This window comes from Electrona antarctica, assembly GCF_951216825.1.
Source record: "Electrona antarctica genome assembly, chromosome: 7".
In the NCBI taxonomy this organism is placed as follows: Eukaryota; Metazoa; Chordata; class Actinopteri; order Myctophiformes; family Myctophidae; genus Electrona; species Electrona antarctica.
In genome coordinates, this window is record NC_136812.1 from 30591795 (window position 1) to 30611794 (window position 20000).

Consider the following 20000-nt stretch of genomic DNA (forward strand, 5'->3'; position numbering starts at 1 on the left):
TGTTTTATCTACCATCACTTTGAATGCAGTGTCATTGTCAATGGTAAACCATCTGAGTGCCTCACCATAGAGTCTGGTGTGTGGCAGGGGTGCACCATGTCTCCTCCTGATGGCCATCGATTGGGTGATGAGGAAGACAACAGGCAATAAAGCGGGCATCCAGTGTACTTTTTTCTCCCAACTCGACGACCTAGACTTTGCCGATGACCTTGCTGTTTTTCTCCTCCAAATAAATCCACCTGCAGTAGAAAACTGGCAGACGTAATCATTATCCAAAACAAACAGCCTGTAACAGGGTTGAACATCAATGGCTCCAAAATACAAGTGATGTGCATTAATGCCACTCCAAGTGCTCATGCACAAAAGATGCCGTAGATACATTTTAAATTATGCCCAATCCTCTAAAAGCCTGTGAAAGAGTACTGATGTACTTAGCCCTGAGTCCCTATTGGGACCTATGAGGACCAATCTGTCTAAATTCATCAGTCCGTGAGAGCTGATATTGAGATTGTGCTAATGGCAGGCCATACTGCACACAGCACAGTGTCTGGGTATAGCTCAGGCAGGAGAGAATCGCATGGTTCTGGGTTCTGTCCTATCCGGGCACCATCAACTCACTTTATGACTAGCACAGCTTAAGACGTGCAGGAAGTACTGGGAGATGACGATAGGTGTGACGCTCCACCTCAGCAATCCATCTCCCTGGTCTATAGTGCCTTGTAAGGGGGAAAGATGCCCTCGTTGCTCTGCTGATACCAACAATAAGCCACTTTAACTATATAACACACACCACTTCCTCATTTCTGAACCCTAAACTCAACTTTTCCTTGCTGTCCTCAACACACATTCCACTACATACAGTGAATTCCAGTTGCTCCCTGCTTGCTTCAGCATGTTCTCTGCTTCCCTGCTCAGGGACTGTGTGCTTACTGTGCTGGGGGGATTGATAGGTCCAGTCAGCACCTCTAGAATGTCAGCCCGGCTCTCCTGGCCATTGAAGAAACATATTACAGCAGCAAGTCTCATATGCTGCTCAACCTCAACCTTTCAGCACTACTGTAACTTTCTATTCCGTAATTCTAGTCTTTTTGTCAGAGGAACGTTAAAGACTTGGGGGGGCTAGGGGTGCGTATTTTCTCTTTTGTTCCTGATGTTAATTACAAGCGGCGCGGCAGGTTTGGTGGGATTACTGAAGGTCAGTGTGAGTCCTGGGAATACTCTGCCCTTTCGTACACTCCTCTAATCCTGATAAGAGAGGGAGCAGACTGGGGCGGATATGGTGCGGGCTGAGGGCCGGGGGTGAGGCACTGGGGCTGGCGTTGGCCAGATTAACCTTTACCCCCAGCACTGACACACTGATCCATAGACTCCGTCATGGCAGGGTGATCCACTCATGTGTCTCTGTCTCTGTCTCTGTCTCTGTCTCTGTCTGTCTCTGTCTCTGTCTCTGTCTGTCTCTGTCTGTCTCTGTCTCTGTCTCTGTCTCTGTCTCTGTCTGTCTCTGTCTCTGTCTCTGTCTCTGTCTGTCTCTGTCTGTCTCTGTCTCTGTCTCTGCCTCTGCCTCTGTCTCTGTCTCTGTCTCTGCCTATGTCTCTGTCTCTGTCTCTGTCTCTGTCTCTGCCTCTGTCTCTGCCTCTGCCTCTGTCTCTGTCTCTGTCTCTGCCTCTCTCTCTGTCTCTGTCTCTGTCTGTCTCTGTCTCTGTCTCTGTCTCTGTATGTATGTCTGTCTCTCGACATAGACACGCACACACGCAACCACACACGCACGCACACGCAAACACACACACGCAAACACACACACGCAAACACACACACACACACACACACACACACACACACACACACACACACACACACACACACACACACACACACACACACACACACACACACACACACACACTTGAATACGCAATGACTACAGCTTGGCACAGATAAACAGGTGTGCTCTCAAGAGCACTTTCACAAAGATGCACAGATATAATGCTGGTTCTTCCATCATGTGCTTACATATGCATTCTCCCTCGTAGTCCCATACGTTGCTGCCAGATGCTCACGTCACTTCGCATTGCATTCTAGCTCGGTGCATTTCCTGGGTCTGGCCACAGCCCAGTGGCAGAACCAAGCCCTCAGCTCCACTGTGTAATTTTCATTACTCTGGCCAGACTGATATATACGTATAGTAGCCCCCTAGTCAGCAAATTCATGGACCTTATGTCTCCTGAATCCATTCCTATCAGTCATATGACTTCTATTCACTCTCCAGCTCCTCTCTTCACCCATGACCATCACATCTGGTACTTGCCCTTCACCCCCTCCTGTATCACTGATGTCTGTGCATTGGATTTCTACAGCTTTGAAGAGTTTAGTTGGAGGATTTGTAGTCCATCTCTCTCTCTCTCTCTCTCTCTCTCTCTCTCTCTCTCTCTCTCTCTCTCTCTCTCTCTCTCTCTCTCACTCTTGCATGCGCACACACTTTCTCTCTCTAGCCAGTTAATCCCATCAGACACACAGTCATGTCTGGGGCTCCCAGATGATGCAGGTCTCAGTGCCATCTCTGCAGTGCCCCCCCCCCCCCCCCCTCCCCCCAACACACACACCAGGGCCGTGCAGAGAGCACTGAGGGGGCAGGAGCTCAAACCCCAGAAAAGGACCCATTTGTGGGCGCGATTTTTGGGGGTGGTCTTTTTGTGGGGTCTGTCCCTTGTGCCATTTCATGTCATTGGACAGTACGTTCTCATTAGTCTGAAACTAAAACTGACTGATGGCAGCCAGCACATTAAAAGTATAATTATTATAAATAATAATTATGATAGTGGAATTATCATTACTTATTGGCCCCCCACATAAGCTCTTATTGGCCCCGCACATAAGACCTTATTGGCCCCCCACATAAGCTCTTATTGGCCCCCCACATAAGCTCTTATTGGCCCCCACACAAGCCCTTATTGGCCCCCCCACACAAGCCCCTATTGGCCCCCCCACACAATCCCTTATTGGCCCTCCCCACACAAGCCCTTATTAGCCCCCACATAAGCCCTTATTAGCCCCCACATAAGCCCTTATTAGCCCCCACATAAGCCCTTATTGGCCCCCCACACAAGCCCTTATTGGCCCCCACACAAACATAAGCCCTTATTAGCCCCCACATAAGCCCTTATTGGCCCCCCACACAAGCCCTTATTGGCCCCCACACAAGCCCTTATTGGCCCCCACATAAGCCCTTATTGGCCCCCACATAAGCCCTTATTGCCCCCCCACACACACACACACACAGACAAGCCCTTATTGCCCCCCCCCCAAACAAGCTCTTATTGGCCCCCCCACACACGCCCTTATTGGCCCCCACATACGCCCTTATTGGCCCCTCCACATACGCCCTTATTGGCCCCCACATAAGCTGTTATTGGCCCCCACATAAACCCTTGTCGGCCACATTGGTCACACATTGCCCCCCTAGTCGTCGTCCCCCCCCCTCTGCACGTGCCTGACACACCCCACACACACACACACACACACACACACACACGCACACACACACACGCACGCACACACACACACACACACACACACACACACACACACACACACAGATGCCCGCCTCACTCTGATGGCTTGGAGGCTAATTGACCATATTCATGCGGCAGGCAGTTTGCTCTGCTGTCATAATTGTCACCCTGCTGGCAGGGTTGGAGTGTTTCAGTAATAGGAAACGTGATCAGGCATCTGGGTGGTGTGGAGGGAAAACGCTCCTCCACAGCAGAGACCCAGGCCTACAGCAATGCCTTAAGCTTGCCTGGGCCATCCAAGAAACAGGTGGGAAGCTGTGACTTCTACTGGATGGTCGTGGGGCCTGTTCAGCATGGATGGGATTTTGAAGATAATGACCCTCTCCACACACGTTACGCTCTCCTGATGAAACTCTTCACCGTCAGGTGAAAGGAAGCGGTTGGACACTCAATGTAGCTGCATGTGCATCGGAGAAGGCCTGTGCGACAAATGCGCCACGTCTCTGTCTGCGTCTGTGTGTGCGTGTGTAATGCACGTAACTCGAGAACCGCTTGACCCACCGACTTCACATTCGACACACGCGATCCAGTGCAGTGCCCGGTATAGAGTCGGTCGGACCCACAGTTCTCCAGAACCACCACAAAAGGCTCTGGTCAGGCTCTGCCAGTGGGCCTAATGAGGCCAACTCCTTTCACCTGGGCCAGGCTCTGCCAGTGGGCCTAATGAGGCCAACTCCTTTCACCTGTGCAATTTCCAGCCTCTGCCTCAGCCAATTGAGGCTCAACCAATCAGGCTCTGCCAGTGGGCCAACCAACACAGTGAGGCTTTGCAACAGAGGATTGTAGTACACTGGGGGAATTGGCAATAACTATAAGAAGAAAATGGAAATAATAGATAAAGTTGTGAAATGAAAATAAATAACACTAAGTACAAATCTTGTTGATGAGATCAACAATGCAGTGGTTCTATGCTAGCATGCAGGGTAAGAGGCCACTTTGTGTTTGTCTGTTTGTCTGTTCAGATCACACACATACATCAGTCTGTTTACAAGAACCGGTAATGTGTTATACAAAGGGGTTTGCAACTGGGAAGCATTTCCCTTTGGATTATCACAAACGTGGTGTTGAGTACATGCATGTGCTTCTTTGGTTGTTCATTACTTCTGCACATACTGATGTGACTCTGAATTACTCTCACCCTGTGCATTGAACTTCAATGCACAGGGTGAGAGTAATTCAGAGTCACATCAGCACAAAGCAAACCATTCCGTTTAAAATTCCACAAGCCATTCTCCACCGACAGAAATGCACATCACTCTGGAGTGATTCTCAATCATTGTGAATTCAGCAGCAGCAGCTCTCTCTGCAAGGAAATAGCTTGCTTGTTCGATTCCGGCAATAACTTAAATAACTTGCAGCAAGCTCCCAGACAAGTGCCATTTGAATCAATGTTTGCAGCAGCAACAACAATATACTTTCCATTGGAATTGATGGCTCAAAACTTTTATTTGACAAATATTACACAATACACATCTATCAAACTGTGTTCGGCATGTCTATGCTGAACGGCATTTTTACAAGTTAACCACGAACATAACCTAATAAAGGGGAAATTATAGTGTGAAATTTCACGCTAAATTGTGAATTGTTACCTAAATTGCAAAGCCATACTGTATTAGACAAAGCGCTGTTAGTCTCTGTGTAAACTGCACATACTTAGATTGATGGATGGAAGTTTAGTGTGTTGTTACTTCCAAAACTTCTCGCTCGCACTCTCACCAGACAGCTGACGGCAAGGTCACTGAAACCATTCCATGAGATTCCATCATTTACCATCCACATCTGAGCAACGGTCATCGGGGGCCAAATGGCTGAAAGAGTCAGTGATGCAAAGAGCAATAATCTGTTGCCCAGCTACCCTGGTGTTTGTTTTGAAACGAGAGAGCAAAAGGAAGGTGGAAAAAAAGAGAACAAACGTAACAAATGGACCCATCTCCATCGTAAAGCGCTGCTTTTCCAGCTCATTTATCAAATGCAGAAGAAGAATTATTTTTGATTGGCTGATTACTGGGAGCATTTATCACCAGCCGACGTATCCCCGCCAATCTGACACTGCCATTTTGGATAATTTGTTAAGGATGACAGAGGGGGCCAGCGTTGCCGTGCCTCCTCTCTGACCTTTTTAATATTAGAAAATTAATTTTCTACCTGAAACAAATGTATTAGCTCCTGTCATGCCACAGAGAGATGAATATTGCACCTTGAAAATCCACAGCCATGACACAACCTCTCCTTCCTTCCATCTACTCCCTTTCTCTTGGGCAATCCCCCCCCCCCCCCCCCCCTCTCTCTCTCTCTCTTTTTCAATCTCCGTCTTTCTTTCTCTCTCTGATTGTCTCCATCTCTGTTTCTCTCTCTCTCTCCCATCTCTTTTCCTCTGCCTGTTGAAATGTCCTCTGGCGTCAGCCAACCATTTCTGATCCATTTCTGAGATTTACGGCCAATTTGTCCTGATCATCTCACCGTTCTTTCAATCCCTCCATTATTCGTCCTCTCCATTCTGCCTCGGTTGGAAGTTGAATTGTCTCTTGCAGAAAGAGACGGATGGAGCTTTATGCTTCACATCACTCGTTTATGGCCTTCTGCATTTTCATCTCTTACATTTTATTCAATATTATGTGTTCAGTCAGCCCCTCACGCACGCACGCACGCACGCACGCACGCACGCACGCACGCACGCACGCACGCACGCACGCACGCACGCACGCACGCACGCACGCACGCACGCACGCACGCACGCGCGCGCGCACACACACACACACACACACACACACACACACACACACACACACACACACACACACACACACACACACACACACTCGCCTTCCTGTCCCCTCTCTTCCTCTTCTCTTCCTCTCATTTGAACTTTACCTCCGTTGCTCATCCCTTTCTTCCTTCTGGCTGCTCGTGGCCCATGCAGCAGATGTGTGTGTTGTGGAGACAGTGCAGCAGCAGGCCCTGCAGCAGAGGACTGGCTGCCTGTGCCCGTTCAGCCTGATTACAAGTCACCTCTGTGTTCATAAACAGACAAAATACCTCCATCAATTTGAGAGTGGCACACAGAGACGGAAGAAACGGGAAGACAGAGACAGATGGAAGGGGTTTGGTGTCATTTTCTTTCGTCTATAAGCAGAAGGTCACGCCATCTGCCATGTTCTGTCACTGCTACATCATTGGGGTGGGTCAGTGACCACGCACCAGGTGACCTGAATTATTTTCTCTAACTAATGGAACGTCTGAGCTGCAGTTTTATGGTCTAACGAATTAATGGCATGAAGTTTTCCAGGAGAGTGGAAAGTAGAGGTTTTTATTGAGATACACAGTAAAATCCTTATCTGAACTCTGAGAGTGTATAAAGGCTGTTGTCCCTCGTTACCTAGACACCTACATCTGTGGCATGCACACCACATCACGCATCCCCATAATTGTTATGTGCAGTATGTTAACGTGGGAAATAAGGGCAGAAAGTTGAACTTTCTTCCCCTGACTGAGCACGGCTATCTCCTTTTAAGGTATATACTGCTGATGCCAAGCGCTTTATTCAGGAGCGTGTAATCCTGCTTCAATCAGCTTCCCTCTAAGTGCAAAGATAAGCCTGGCGTTAGCGGCCCTAAACGCCCACCACCCCAACCACGTCCTCTCTAATTAATATGCACCAGATACAGTAAGTACTACTCGGACTAAATTCATCCTTTTTGACCTTCTGGTGTTTTACACCAAGCCGCTGGTTCACCCTAAGTTGAAGAGAGCTATTTGCTATTTTGTTTCTCTTCGAGGGTCTTAATTTGGAAAGCTCCGTCACTTTCTCACTCTCTCCGATTGTCTTCCGACTTTTCATTCGGTGGACTCGGTGGTCTTAATTGCCCCTAATTGCTTAATTACGATTTCAGATGAACAATTCTGGAGGTCAGAGAGGTTTGTTAATTGAAGCATCAATCATGGCGGCAGGCCTTCAGTCCTGTCCCTCACTTTGACTGACAGGGACATTAACTGACTGTTGTAGTGGACCTAAACTTGACATTGTGGGGCTGCATGACTGTTAACACTGTCACTGCTGCTCTTACCTTGTCCCTAACAGGTTGTAATGCAGGCATCCTTCTGGGGTAGGGCAGGATTTCAAAATTATTTTGAATTCAATTGAAACAACTGAAATTTACTAAACAAATTAAATGAATTGAACTGAACTGAACTTTCCTCCAGATCCATATATGTGACCAGATTTGACTGAGACAGAGACTGCCATCGCGCAAATTCCAGCTTTTCACCAGAGAAAAACTTTTTTTTTTTTTTTAAAGAGTTTATAGCACAGGCAGACTCTTCACATACTAGAGCATGTCTGAAATAAGTGTCAGATCTGAAATTGACATGTAAATATGAAATAAATGCTTAAACATGTAGCTAGGTGTAATGTTAGAGACCACAGAAGTGAACCTTTCAAGCCTGTTTTCTCAATTCGCTGTTTTCTGTAAGACATTACTCTATAAGCCACATCTCCAAAACTAGTGGGTCAAACTGAACAACCAATATGTCAATTTGAAGCTATGATTCCCTGATTCCCTGTCATATGACTTGAAAAAACTAAAATTTAAACAAATCCAATGGCAGTCCCTCCGTCAAATTTAGTCACATATCTTTTGTCAAAGATGTAACTTCAGTTCAATGAAGCCGTATCATGCAGACAAAGTCACCTTCTAAGTAGAATTCTAAGTAAAGTGAGCATGAGAGGTCCACTGCCACACCTTTATTTGTCCTTACTTTCTTCTAACCCTGTCCCCACTGCTCTTACTATGTAGGTCTCTCCTCCTCTCATTCTCCTCACTTCTCTCATCCTCTTCCCCCACCAGGAGGTAGACAGGTGATTATCAGGCTGGTTTTCCTTGTCTAGACCTTGGCTGGCTGGGAACTCCTTCCATCCTCCACTGCCTAATGGAGCTGGCACCCCGTTTCTCTCTCTCTCTCTCTCTCTCTCTCTCTCTCTCTCTCTCTACCCCTCTTTCTCCCTCTGCCCCCACACCCCAGCTAGCCAACCACCAGCCCAGTACTCTGTTGGCTATACGTTTAGCTTTCCCCCCCTTCTCTCCTTTTGTTTTCCTGTTGTTTCTCTCCACCTCCGCCTCCCTCTCATGTCCCCCTCCCTCCCCCCCTGCTCCTCTCCTCTGGGGTTCCATCCATCAGGTTGTCGGGGGCTGCTAGCGGCCCACTCCCAGCCACCATATTTCACCGGCAGCCAGCCGCACAGCTGACAGCACAACCACTGCCAGGAAATTGCTTTGGCTGTGAGCGGAATTTCAAACACCGGCACTGCATCTGCCTGTGCCACCCGACTCGAGCCCTGCTTTACTCCAACTCTCTCTCTCTCTCTCTCTCTCTCTCTCTCTCTAGCCTTTCTCTCCTTTTCTCTCTATTTGCGTTTTCACTTCCCCCACGAACATTTTGCCTCTCTCGTCTTCTTTCTCAGAATATCTCACCTTCTTTTTCTCCTTCCTTCCTTCCATCCATCCTTCCCTCCCTTCCTCCGTCTCTCCCTCTCCTTGCCCCGCTGCCGCCTTATGACCCACGGGAAACCAGGTGCAGTGGTGAATGCATAATGAGAGAGGGACAGAGAAAGACGGAGGGAAAGAAGATAAAGAGTGGGAGAAGAGGGGAGGGATAAGACCAGGGGGAGAGAAATAAAAAAGGAGTGATAAGAGAGTGAGAGAATATAAGAGAAAGGAGGCTCTGGCTGGTGCTTAGTTCCAAAGTTGAGGGTCAGAGTATACCTGTGTGTGTACTGTATGTGTGTACTGTATGTGCGTGCGTGCGTGCGTGCGTGCGTGCGTGCATGTGACTGTATATGCGCGCACCTGACATAAATATTTGAGAGTCAGTAAGTGACACTGGGTTTGTTTTCTCACACCCATGTCACACACTGTGAGACAGAAAAGACACCATTTTCACCATTTTTGTACAGGGTGTGTGTGTGTGTGTGTGTGTGTGTGTGTGTGTGTGTGTGTGTGTGTGTGTGTGTGTGTGTGTGTGTGTGTGTGTGTGTGTGTGTGTGTGTGTGTGTGTGTGTGTGTGTGTGTGTGTGTGTGTGTGTGTGTGTGTGGGTGTGTGTGGTTGGGTGGTTGTGTGCTTGCACACCTGCAGAATTCTGTTATGTGCATGTTCTACATGGTGCAGGACCTGCTATTCTGCTAGATTTAGAACAAGGCGGGGGTGTATGGGTGGCTAGTTTCAGTGGTACTGTGAGAGATTTAAAGGAGTCTCCTGGGTGAGTGCCTCCAGGGCCCTCCAGCCTGTACTCATCTCCTGGGAGACCCAACCAATAGAGAGGTCCTCCTTCACTCCCAGTGGACCGACTGCTATTCAGACAGGTGGAAAAACCCACTGTCGTTTATACTAACCAGCAATATTTCATCTTCTTTTGTTTGTGTCTCTGTTAGTTCCCCACTGAAGAAATATGTTTTAGCTCCTCTAATCGTCACTTTGGTCCAGAAATTACACCTGAGATTGTCTTAGAATTTTCTCTGCATCTTCAAAGCTCCCTGGAAGATGAACCCTGTTGTTTGTGGCGACTCCATGGCTTTTCCACGTGCCATCCTGGAGCCAAAATGTCCTCTTGCACAAAATATATCTCATGAAACTGTATGACTATATGACCCTTATGACCGTTTGTTCTAGACTCTAGAACAAACGGTCATAAGGGTCATATAGTCATAAAATCCGAAAAAGTCAGAAATTAAGTCTCTTCTTTGCAATGCGGGGAAACTGAAAAGATAAATAAATAGAATTGATTTTGAAACCTAGATTTTGAAAGTCCTAATGCCTTAATGTTATTTATTTATTCGCCATATAGGTACATATTTTGAGTATTTTAAGCAAAGGGATAATTATCTTTTGGTTGGTAGATCACCTTGAGCTGGCAATTTTAAAAGTAGACCTCAAGTCAAAAAAGTGTGGGCACCCCTGTTCTAGAGCCACCCTAAGGCCAAAATGTTAACTTTGACCACATGAAATGTACAGTATCTAATTGTCAGATTGTAGAATGGGCCCTGCTGATTTTGGTGACCTCAAAATGATAATATTAATGATGTTATAATAAGTACAGTATATTTCAGTACATGTACTTACGGTACAGGCTTTCCAGCACTACTAGCGTGGTGAAGATGTTAGGGTGGTGATGATGGAGATATTAGTAGTGACGGTGTTAACATATCATTCTGTCTCCCTCCTTTTCTCCCCCCTTGCCCTGTGTCTTTGTACTCAGACTGTGAGTTTGGAGTTCTACATTGACGTGCACGCTCACTCCACCATGCTCAATGGCTTCATGTATGGGAACGTGTTTGAGGAGGAGGAGCGGGTCCAGAGGCAGGCTGTCTTCCCTCGCCTGCTGTGTCAAAATGCCCCAGACTTCTCTTTTGTAAGTCACACAGCGTGCACACACACACACACACACACACACACACACACACACACACACACACACACACACACACACACACACACACACACACACACACACACACACACACACACACACATACACTGTGTGTTTTTGCATGATTAACCACTTAAACCCTATAGCCTCTAAAACAGACCTGAGTTGCAACACTCGTTTTTCACTCGACACCAAATGTAACAATGCGTTGCATTGAGAGAGACGCGTTGTGAGCTGGTAGAGCTGATATCTTTGACAAGCGTTCCCCACAGAATAAGAATGCTCAAGAATGAATGCTGTTAAGTAATACATTTAGAGAATGTGCAGATGGCATAGTAACTATAAAAAAATGTATGCCCATATAAAAACATTTCTGGAGGGTCTTATAGTTGCACACATGCAGTGTATTCTCAGTGAATGTGTGTGCAGACACATGCAAACACACAGGCATACAAGGACACTATTAAATCATCAGAGGCCAAGAAGATAGAGGTCCAAATACTAAAGGAGGTTCTAGCTCTTACATGCAGAGTGCCAGTGGCCACGGCACTCACCCATTTGAACATTATACAGCTATAACTATTTTCCTCTCTTCTCTGCCAGTATCAATGACCTTCTCAATGTCCGTCTCTCAGTGATGGTGACATTTCACAACACAGCCACTTATGCACATCATAAAGAATAACCTTTATTGGCCAATGACCCCCAGTGCTCACCTAGATACACTGACAGGCCAGGCAGGTCGGACACATACATGGAAATGTCACTGATTGTTTGTCAATAGGTTGTCTCTTTTGGGGGGAAATGAGATCAAATATGTAAGAGAAACTGTGGAGCGAGTGAGTGTGCGTGCGTGTGTGCGTGCGTGTGTGTGTGTGTGCGGGTGTGTGTGTGTGTGTGATGTACTGTACTGTATGTGTAAACCTGCACTCTGGCAGCAACAAGTGACAAAGCGGTAATAAGTCCATACTAATTATCCATAATGTATAAATCATGGATAAGGAGTCAGGTCAGATAGTCCTTTTCGGTTGGCAACAAAAAAAGCTGAAAAGTAACATTTTATTCACACGAGCAGCGTCTGCCAGTCAGAGGGCAATTGTGTCTGTCTTATATGTTATTTAGTCAACATGCATGTTTTGAATGGTGTTCTAAATGTCTGTTTCCACAACAGTAATGGAAGTTGTTTTGGCTTTTGTCAAAGTATATTTATAGAGAATATCGTTGAAGACTTCTTGTAAGTAATGCAGATGTTTAACAATAATGTAACTCTTGAGAGCGTAAAACGAAACCAAATGGACCTGGGAGGGTCCATTTGGCTCAAGAGTTAAATATATATAAGGGTCCATTTGGTTACCAACTCATCCATCAGTTAGCTGGGGACCACCTGGAACCCCCTCAAGGACCACTGGTGGTCCCCGGACCACTGGTTGAAAACCACTGACATTATTATATTGCATTCTCTGATCTCATGAACATCTCATGAACATCCTCCCCCATGTTAACTTGAGAGAACATATAATAGGAAAGGCCTCTTGACAAAAGCCTTTACTTATCAAATAAATGGCCACTTGACCACTTTACACCCGGACAGTGTAAAGGGTGAGACGTGCACGCATCCGCCTGGGTGACAGCAGACTGCTGGGCGAGCGCTGGCGCTTTGGAATGGGGGGGTCAGATCAACATATCCGCCTGGGTGACAGCAGACTGCTGGGCGAGCGCTGGCGCTTTGGAATGGGGGCCGGGGGTCAGATCAACATATCCGCCTGGGTGACAGCAGACTGCTGGGCGAGCGCTGGCGCTTTGGCATGGGGGATTAGATCAACATATGGAATTAATTCTGTACTGCCCATAAATGGAGTGTGTCTTGAGTGTACAGGGTTTGATGAGGGCTCAGGTAGGGCCTTCATTTGTGGGCTTGTTGAGAGTTTTCGCCGGCTGCCGGGCGTGGCTGCATTAATAACTTTGGGGGAGGCCCGCCTAGAGTTTAAATGGACAGGTATCAGTCAAAAGGGAGACATCAAAGAGGAAGGATGGATGGGGAAGGATCAACATATGGAATGTCAGAACAGGTCAGATCCATATATGGAGATCTAAGGGTTTGAGGTTAGATGTTCTTGCCAATATTGATGACATCAGGGATCTCCATCCCTGATGATGTCACGTGATGTCACAAGGTCATGCCTGGGGGTGACTAACTAACTAACTGACGGGAAATGTACATAGTAAATTAGACTTTCATAGTAAATCATATCCTACCATTGGCCACATCACTCTGACTCAGACATAATAACCATAAACAAACCACATACGGCCATATATAGGCAGGGCCACGGCCACGTCACTCTAACTAAGACATAGCAATAAACAAACCTGATACGTCCTTATATAAGCATGTCACTATGGCTCAGATATGGGCATATGCTATACATCAGGGTTCTCCATATATGGGCATAAACGACTAAAGACAGACAGGTACAACGGATACTCTGACAAAGCCCCAAACACTATGACTCAGACATATCTGTCGGATTGGCGGTGCGACATAGGTGTGAGGGCCACGTAGTGGCCCGAACTCTAGTAGCCAAAAAAAGGCGACCTATACGTTCACAATGCAAGTCTACGATGGTGTGAGCGCATGGTGAGAGTGGTGTTTGTATGCATCAGTGAGACTTGGCATGCATAGTAGAAGCATGCATGCCTGTGCATGTGTGTCTGCATTTGTTTGTGTGCATGTGTGTACCGTCCAGTGTCCACGTGCATGCGTGCGTGCATGTGTGTGTCCAGTGTGTCGTGCATGCGCGCGTGCATGTGTGTGTCCAGTGTCCACGTGCATGCGTGCGTGCATGTGTGCGTGACAGCTGGCCCAGGGGTCAGCTCCCTGACTATGCTGTTGTCCTCTGCCTATTCAGCACAAGCTGAAGCCCAGTACACCAGCCAGAACCGCAGAACACAATCACCACTAACTCCCACTGGTGGCCACCAAGTCTGCATTTCAGCACTGCAGTATGTTGGAGTGACATTGGACGGAAACTTTTCTACACTCGGCCCAAGACATCATCATATTTTTTTAATATTACAGCTGACGTGGTTAAACTATAAATAGACAGGAAGGTTGTTGTTTTTTTTATTTGGTTTTTAATCCCTCAGCAATTTGTGACACTTACAAGAAGGCTCTAGGCCTCTTTGTGTATTGAATGTGTTTTCACCCTCAAAAAAGCCACAGTGCTTTAGTATAAAATAATAGGTGCTGTTATTATTGCTGCTTTTTCCATCCTTTTTGTACATAGGCATAGTTGTTTGTATTTGTAGATGACATATATTATTGTGTTAATTGTGTATGCTATGTTGATGAACTGAATAATTAGGACCACAATGGAAAGTCCCCAGGACTTTTCTTTTGTGTTATCAAGCTTTAATTTACTGTATAGGCCTACCTCGTTTACATTTCCTTGTTTACATACTAATAAAGTATTCAGTGTGTGTGTGTGTGTGTGTGTGTGTGTGTGTGTGTGTGTGTGTGTGTGTGTGTGTGTGTGTGTGTGTGTGTGTGTGTGTGTGTGTGTGTGTGTGTATGTGGGGGGGGGGGGGGGGGGTGTTGGTGTGTGTGTGTGCCGTCCGTGTGTGAGCTAAATGGCCTTTTGCACATCTATATGCCTTATGCCTCATTGCACTTTCCTTTTTTCCACTCTATTATGTTGTGCTGAATCATTGCTGATGTGGATACTGCTGAAAAGGCTTCATCTTATTTATATGTTTTTAGTTATTGTGTGTCCAAATGGACGATTACGTGTGTGACTGTGTGTGTGTGCGTGCGCGCGTGCGTGCGTGCGTGCGCGCGTGCGTGCGTGCGTGCGTGCGTGCGTGCGTGCGTGCGTGCGTGCGTGCGTGCGTGCGTGCGTGCGTGCGTGCGTGCGTGCGTGACCCTTCTGGGTCTATTTGTTCACATGCTCTCACAGTTAAATTAACAGTCAGCATGGTGTTCCATGTGTTTGTTCGTGCAGTCCAACACATCGTTCAACAGGGACGTGGTGAAGGCCGGGACGGGCAGACGCTTCCTGGGCGGTCTCCTGGACGACACGTCCTACTGCTACACCCTGGAGGTGTCCTTCTACAGCTACATGACCGCTGGCAGCACCACCCCCGTGCCTTACACCGAGGACACATGTATCCTTCATTAACCCACTACAACCATATATGTTAGAAAGGTGAGGGGCGCTAATCTATTAACGTCTAACTCATGTTTCTATATGATTAGGTGATGATGTAAAACAAACGGTGTCAAAACAAACATTACATTCTCTTTATTGTTAATGGGATTTAATGTTTGTGTTAGGGACAAGATGACGTACATTTTCCCTTCATTGTCAATGGTGTTTTTAAAACATAGATTGAACTAAAAACAAACATTAAACCTGTATATAGGAGGGGCTAGCGCCCTCAAAAAAATAGATGCCTCATTGGCCGCTGCAGTTCATTGGAGCGACGTGTCTCCATTGAAGGCAGGGAGTGCCATAGGGTGTCACGGTAGCAGAAAGTTGAACCCAAATGCAGAGCCAAACACAGGAGCAAATTTAAGTTATTTATTCACAATGATGGTGAATTGCATGGAAATGGAGTTGCATGGAAAAACAAACATGGAGGATGAGGAGAGCAGTCCAGGCAGGTGGCAGGCAGAAGAACAGGTGAGCTGGGTTCATGATAGGTTGTACAATGATCTGGCGATGAGTGGAGTGAAGACCAGGGTTTAAATACTGTCAGGGCTGAAGAGTTGATGGCCGGCAGGTGTGTCAATTGAGTGCGATGAGGTGACCACAGACAGGTGTGCCAAGGCTGGAAGCTGGGAGGAAAGCCGACGCCCACACACAGCCACAGTATGGCAACACAGAGCCCCATACTGTGACAGTACCCCCCTCTTAAGGGACGGCTTCCAGACGTCCCACAATGCTGATCAGGAACACCAAGCAGGGCGGGTGGAGGGGGTCCGGAGGAGGGAGACCAGGGCAATGGACTAGGCACATGCTGTCTGGAAACCTGGACACCAGACAGATGGCCTGGACGCTGGTTCGAGGCAGATGTGGAGTCATCGGGCGGTCGGCCCGGAGGCCGTGACGAGGCAGATGCGGAGTCATCGGGCGGTCGGCCCGGAGGCCGTGACGAGGCAGATGCGGAGTCATCGGGCGGTCGGCCCGGAGGCTGAGACGAGGCAGAAGACAACAATGGCGACGCCGCAGGCGGAGGCAGGGCCAGAGATGCTGCAGGCAATGGCGAAGCCGTAGATGCTGCAGGCAATGGCGAAGCCGTAGGTGCTGCAGGCAGAATCGAAGCCGGAGGTGCTGCAGGCAGAGGCGAGGCCGGAGGTGCTGCAGGCAGAGGCGAGGCCGGAGGTGCTGCAGGCAGAGGCGAGGCCGGAGGTGCTGCAGGCAGAGGCGAGGCCGGAGGTGCTGCAGGCAGAGGCGCTGCAGGCAGAGGCGAGGCCGGAGGTGCTGCAGGCGGAGGCGCTGCAGGCGGAGGCGAAGCCGGAGGTGCTGCAGGCAGAGGCGAGGCCGGAGGTGCTGCAGGCAGAGGCGAAGCCGGAGGTGCTGCAGGCAGAGGCGAAGCCGGAGGTGCTGCAGGCAGAGGCGAGGCCGGAGGTGCTGCAGGCAGAGGCGAGGCCGGAGGTGCTGCAGGCAGAGGCGAGGCCGGAGGTGCTGCAGGCAGAGGCGAAGCCGGAGGTGCTGCAGGCAGAGGCGAGGCCGGAGGTGCTGCAGGCAGAGGCGAAGCCGGAGGTGCTGCAGGCAGAGGCGAAGCCGGAGGTGCTGCAGGCAGAGGCGAGGCCGGAGGTGCTGCAGGCAGAGGCGAAGCCGGAGGTGCTGCAGGCAGAGGCGAGGCCGGAGGTGCTGCTGGCAGAGGCGAGGCCGGAGGTGCTGCAGGCAGAGGCGACGCTGGAGACGACGAGGTGGGTGCTGCACACCCTGGAGGCGAGATGGGTGCTGCACACCCTGGAGGCGAGATGGGTGTGGCACACCCTGGAGGCGAGATGGGTGCTGCACACCCTGGAGGCGAGATGGGTGCTGCACACCCTGGAGGCATAGTGGGTGCTGCACACCCTAGAGGCATAGTGGGTGCTGCACACCCTGGAGGCATAGTGGGTGCTGCACACCCTGGAGACAAGGCTACAGGAGGTGGGCTGGAAGTCACTGTGGCTCTGGACCGGTTGGGTATGGTGGCTTGGCGACCCAAGGAGAGATTTGCTCGTTTGGTGGTACTACGAGGACCTCCCCGGGCCAGCCTGGTGCCCAGATATGGGTCTACAGCTGGCTCAGAATATACTGGGATTTTGACCCTACTACTGAAATAAGCAAATAGGCTCATAGACTGGGTGTTAACCGGGCCAGGTTCAGTGCAGACAGGCTCATTTAACACAGAAACAGGATGAGTAGCTGACTGCTTAGGAGGCTCATGAAAGGCAGGTTGAAGGGCCACAAATCCGAGTCTAATTGACTGGAGAGCTTGCTGGGAAGCAGTGGAAACTGAACTGGTATGCAGAAAGGTCTTGAGCCGATCACGGATAATGTCAAGTTGGGGAACAAAATGACTCACCCATGGCCTCTCTGTGAACCACTGTTGTTGAGTTGAAATCTCTCTGTGGAGCGTAGCATGCTGGCTCGGGGGAGAGGCCATGAGGCGTGCCACCACATGGTCAAAATCGGCAACCTTACTCTTGAATAGCTTTAGCTCTGCTGGGTTCATTCTGGCCAGATCATTCTGTCACGGTAGCAGAAAGTTGAACCCAAATGCAGAGCCAAACACAGGAGCAAATTTAAGTTATTTATTCACAATGATGGTGAATTGCATGGAAATGGAGTTGCATGGAAAAACAAACATGGAGGATGAGGAGAGCAGTCCAGGCAGGTGGCAGGCAGAAGAACAGGTGAGCTGGGTTCATGATAGGTTGTACAATGATCTGGCGATGAGTGGAGTGAAGACCAGGGTTTAAATACTGTCAGGGCTGAAGAGTTGATGGCCGGCAGGTGTGTCAATTGAGTGCGATGAGGTGACCACAGACAGGTGTGCCAAGGCTGGAAGCTGGGAGGAAAGCCGACGCCCACACACAGCCACAGTATGGCAACACAGAGCCCCATACTGTGACATAGGGAAGCGCTGAAGGCACGCTGCGTTGCTGCCCGAGTGACGTCACTCATGCGACTCCTCCATGTCTCTCGCTGTCACTCAACTGACTACTGGCCAATTACAGCGCGTCTTTTCCGGGACTTCCATTACGCACGCGGAAGCTTGACAAGCTTCTGCTATGCTTCGAAAAAGGAATCTCGGGAAAATAGCCTTCAATTTTGACACGCGCCCCACGAGTCGGAAGAGGTGTCTACCTTTATATGTCTATGACTACAACCATACCCTGCAGTCTAAACATATTTTTTGTTAGGGTTTAGTATGATAGGACCCAAAAGCAGAACTCAGAACCAGATGAATACAAACTCAGGTGTTTATTCAAACTAATTCACAAAACAGGTGAAAAAACAAAAATAGGCTTGGGGCTGTGTTGGGCTATGTTGGGCGGGCAGGCAGGCAGGCGGCGTAGAACACTGGGGGCACAAGGAGACGAGGATGTTGATCGCAGCAAAAAACATAGAGCTCAGAGGCACAGTAACTTTACCGATCGGCAACTGACAAACTGGCAAGGGCTGGAGTGACGAGCCAGGGTTTTATCAGCTGGGCTTGATGAGGAGATGCAGTTCCACAGGAGGTAGATGATAGCACGTCACAGCCCAGGAAGCCAGTCACACGCCCATGCCAGACCATATAGGGGAAAGGAAAAAAAACAGAAACACAACAGAAAAACAGCCAGCCTATAACATTTTTATCATTTTTAAAACAAACAAATCTAAGAAATTCCATAAATAAAAGAATAATAATTTAGAAGTAGTGAAAATAGCTGCAAGCTCGCAACACGGTGCGTTATGTGCTTGTAGATCTGCTATTTTCACTAGTTTGGTACCCAAACGTCTAATCTTTTGGGTCTTGAGCTAAAAGGTTTGGGAACCACTGCTTTTTAGAACCGGGAAAGCATATGTGCCATTTTAAAAGCATTATTTTATACTTTGGCGTGCCGCACTATGCACTAAAGATCTACTATTTATTTTATACTTTGGCGTGCTGCGCTATGCACTTGTAGATCTACTATTTTTTTTTAAAATCAGGAGTCTTCAGGACATTATGTGCAAATCTTTGAATATTATTTTAAAATGAACATTGTTAACTAAAGTCTTTGCTTCTGGGAGTCCCTGGAACTAAAAGTTTTGAGATGAAACGCATGCACGCACGCACACACGCGCACTGCACGCACGCACACACATGCGCATTGCACACACATGCACTGCACACACACACACACACACACACACACACACACACACACACACACAGTCACACACTACTTCTTACCACACTTACTCCTGCAATAACTGGCCTATTGATCTCCTAATCATTGGAGGACTCATTATTTGTTTTGTGTGTGTGTGTGTATGTGTGTGTGTGTGTGTATGTGTGCGTGTGCACATCCGTGCTATAGTCACTAGAGAACCATATGTTTCTCTTTTGTTGATCCTTGTTCAGACAGATGTGAGGTGAATAAGGATGATATCGGCTTCCTTTGGTATCATTTACAAAAGGAGTGCATTTGTGTGTGTGTGTGTGTGTGTGTGTGTGTGTGTGTGTGTGTGTGTGTGTGTGTGTGTGTGTGTGTGTGTGCGGCTGCGCGCATGCTGTGCGTGTGCGTGTGCGTGCATGCTGGTCTATGCGTGTGTTTCTGTGTATTATACATCTCACGGACCATAGGACGAGATAAAGATCATAACAACGCAACAGGAACGTCATTCTGTCGCACAGGCCACCACACACACACACACACACACACACACACACACACACACACACACACACACACACACACACACACACACACACACACACACACACACACACACAGACAATAGCAACTCAAGGTGATGGGT

The 20000-nt window shown here is 48.3% G+C and overlaps 1 protein-coding gene across 1 annotated transcript in view; it reads left to right on the forward strand.

The window, feature by feature from the left end:
* The window catches only part of agbl4 (AGBL carboxypeptidase 4), a 448634-nt gene that overhangs the window by 416407 nt on the left and 12227 nt on the right, over positions 1–20000 (forward strand). The window contains exons 10-11 of the mRNA XM_079505215.1: positions 10822–10974; positions 14994–15156. Coding sequence (XP_079361341.1) covers positions 10822–10974; positions 14994–15156 — 316 coding nt within the window. The remainder of the gene's footprint in view (positions 1–10821; positions 10975–14993; positions 15157–20000) is intronic.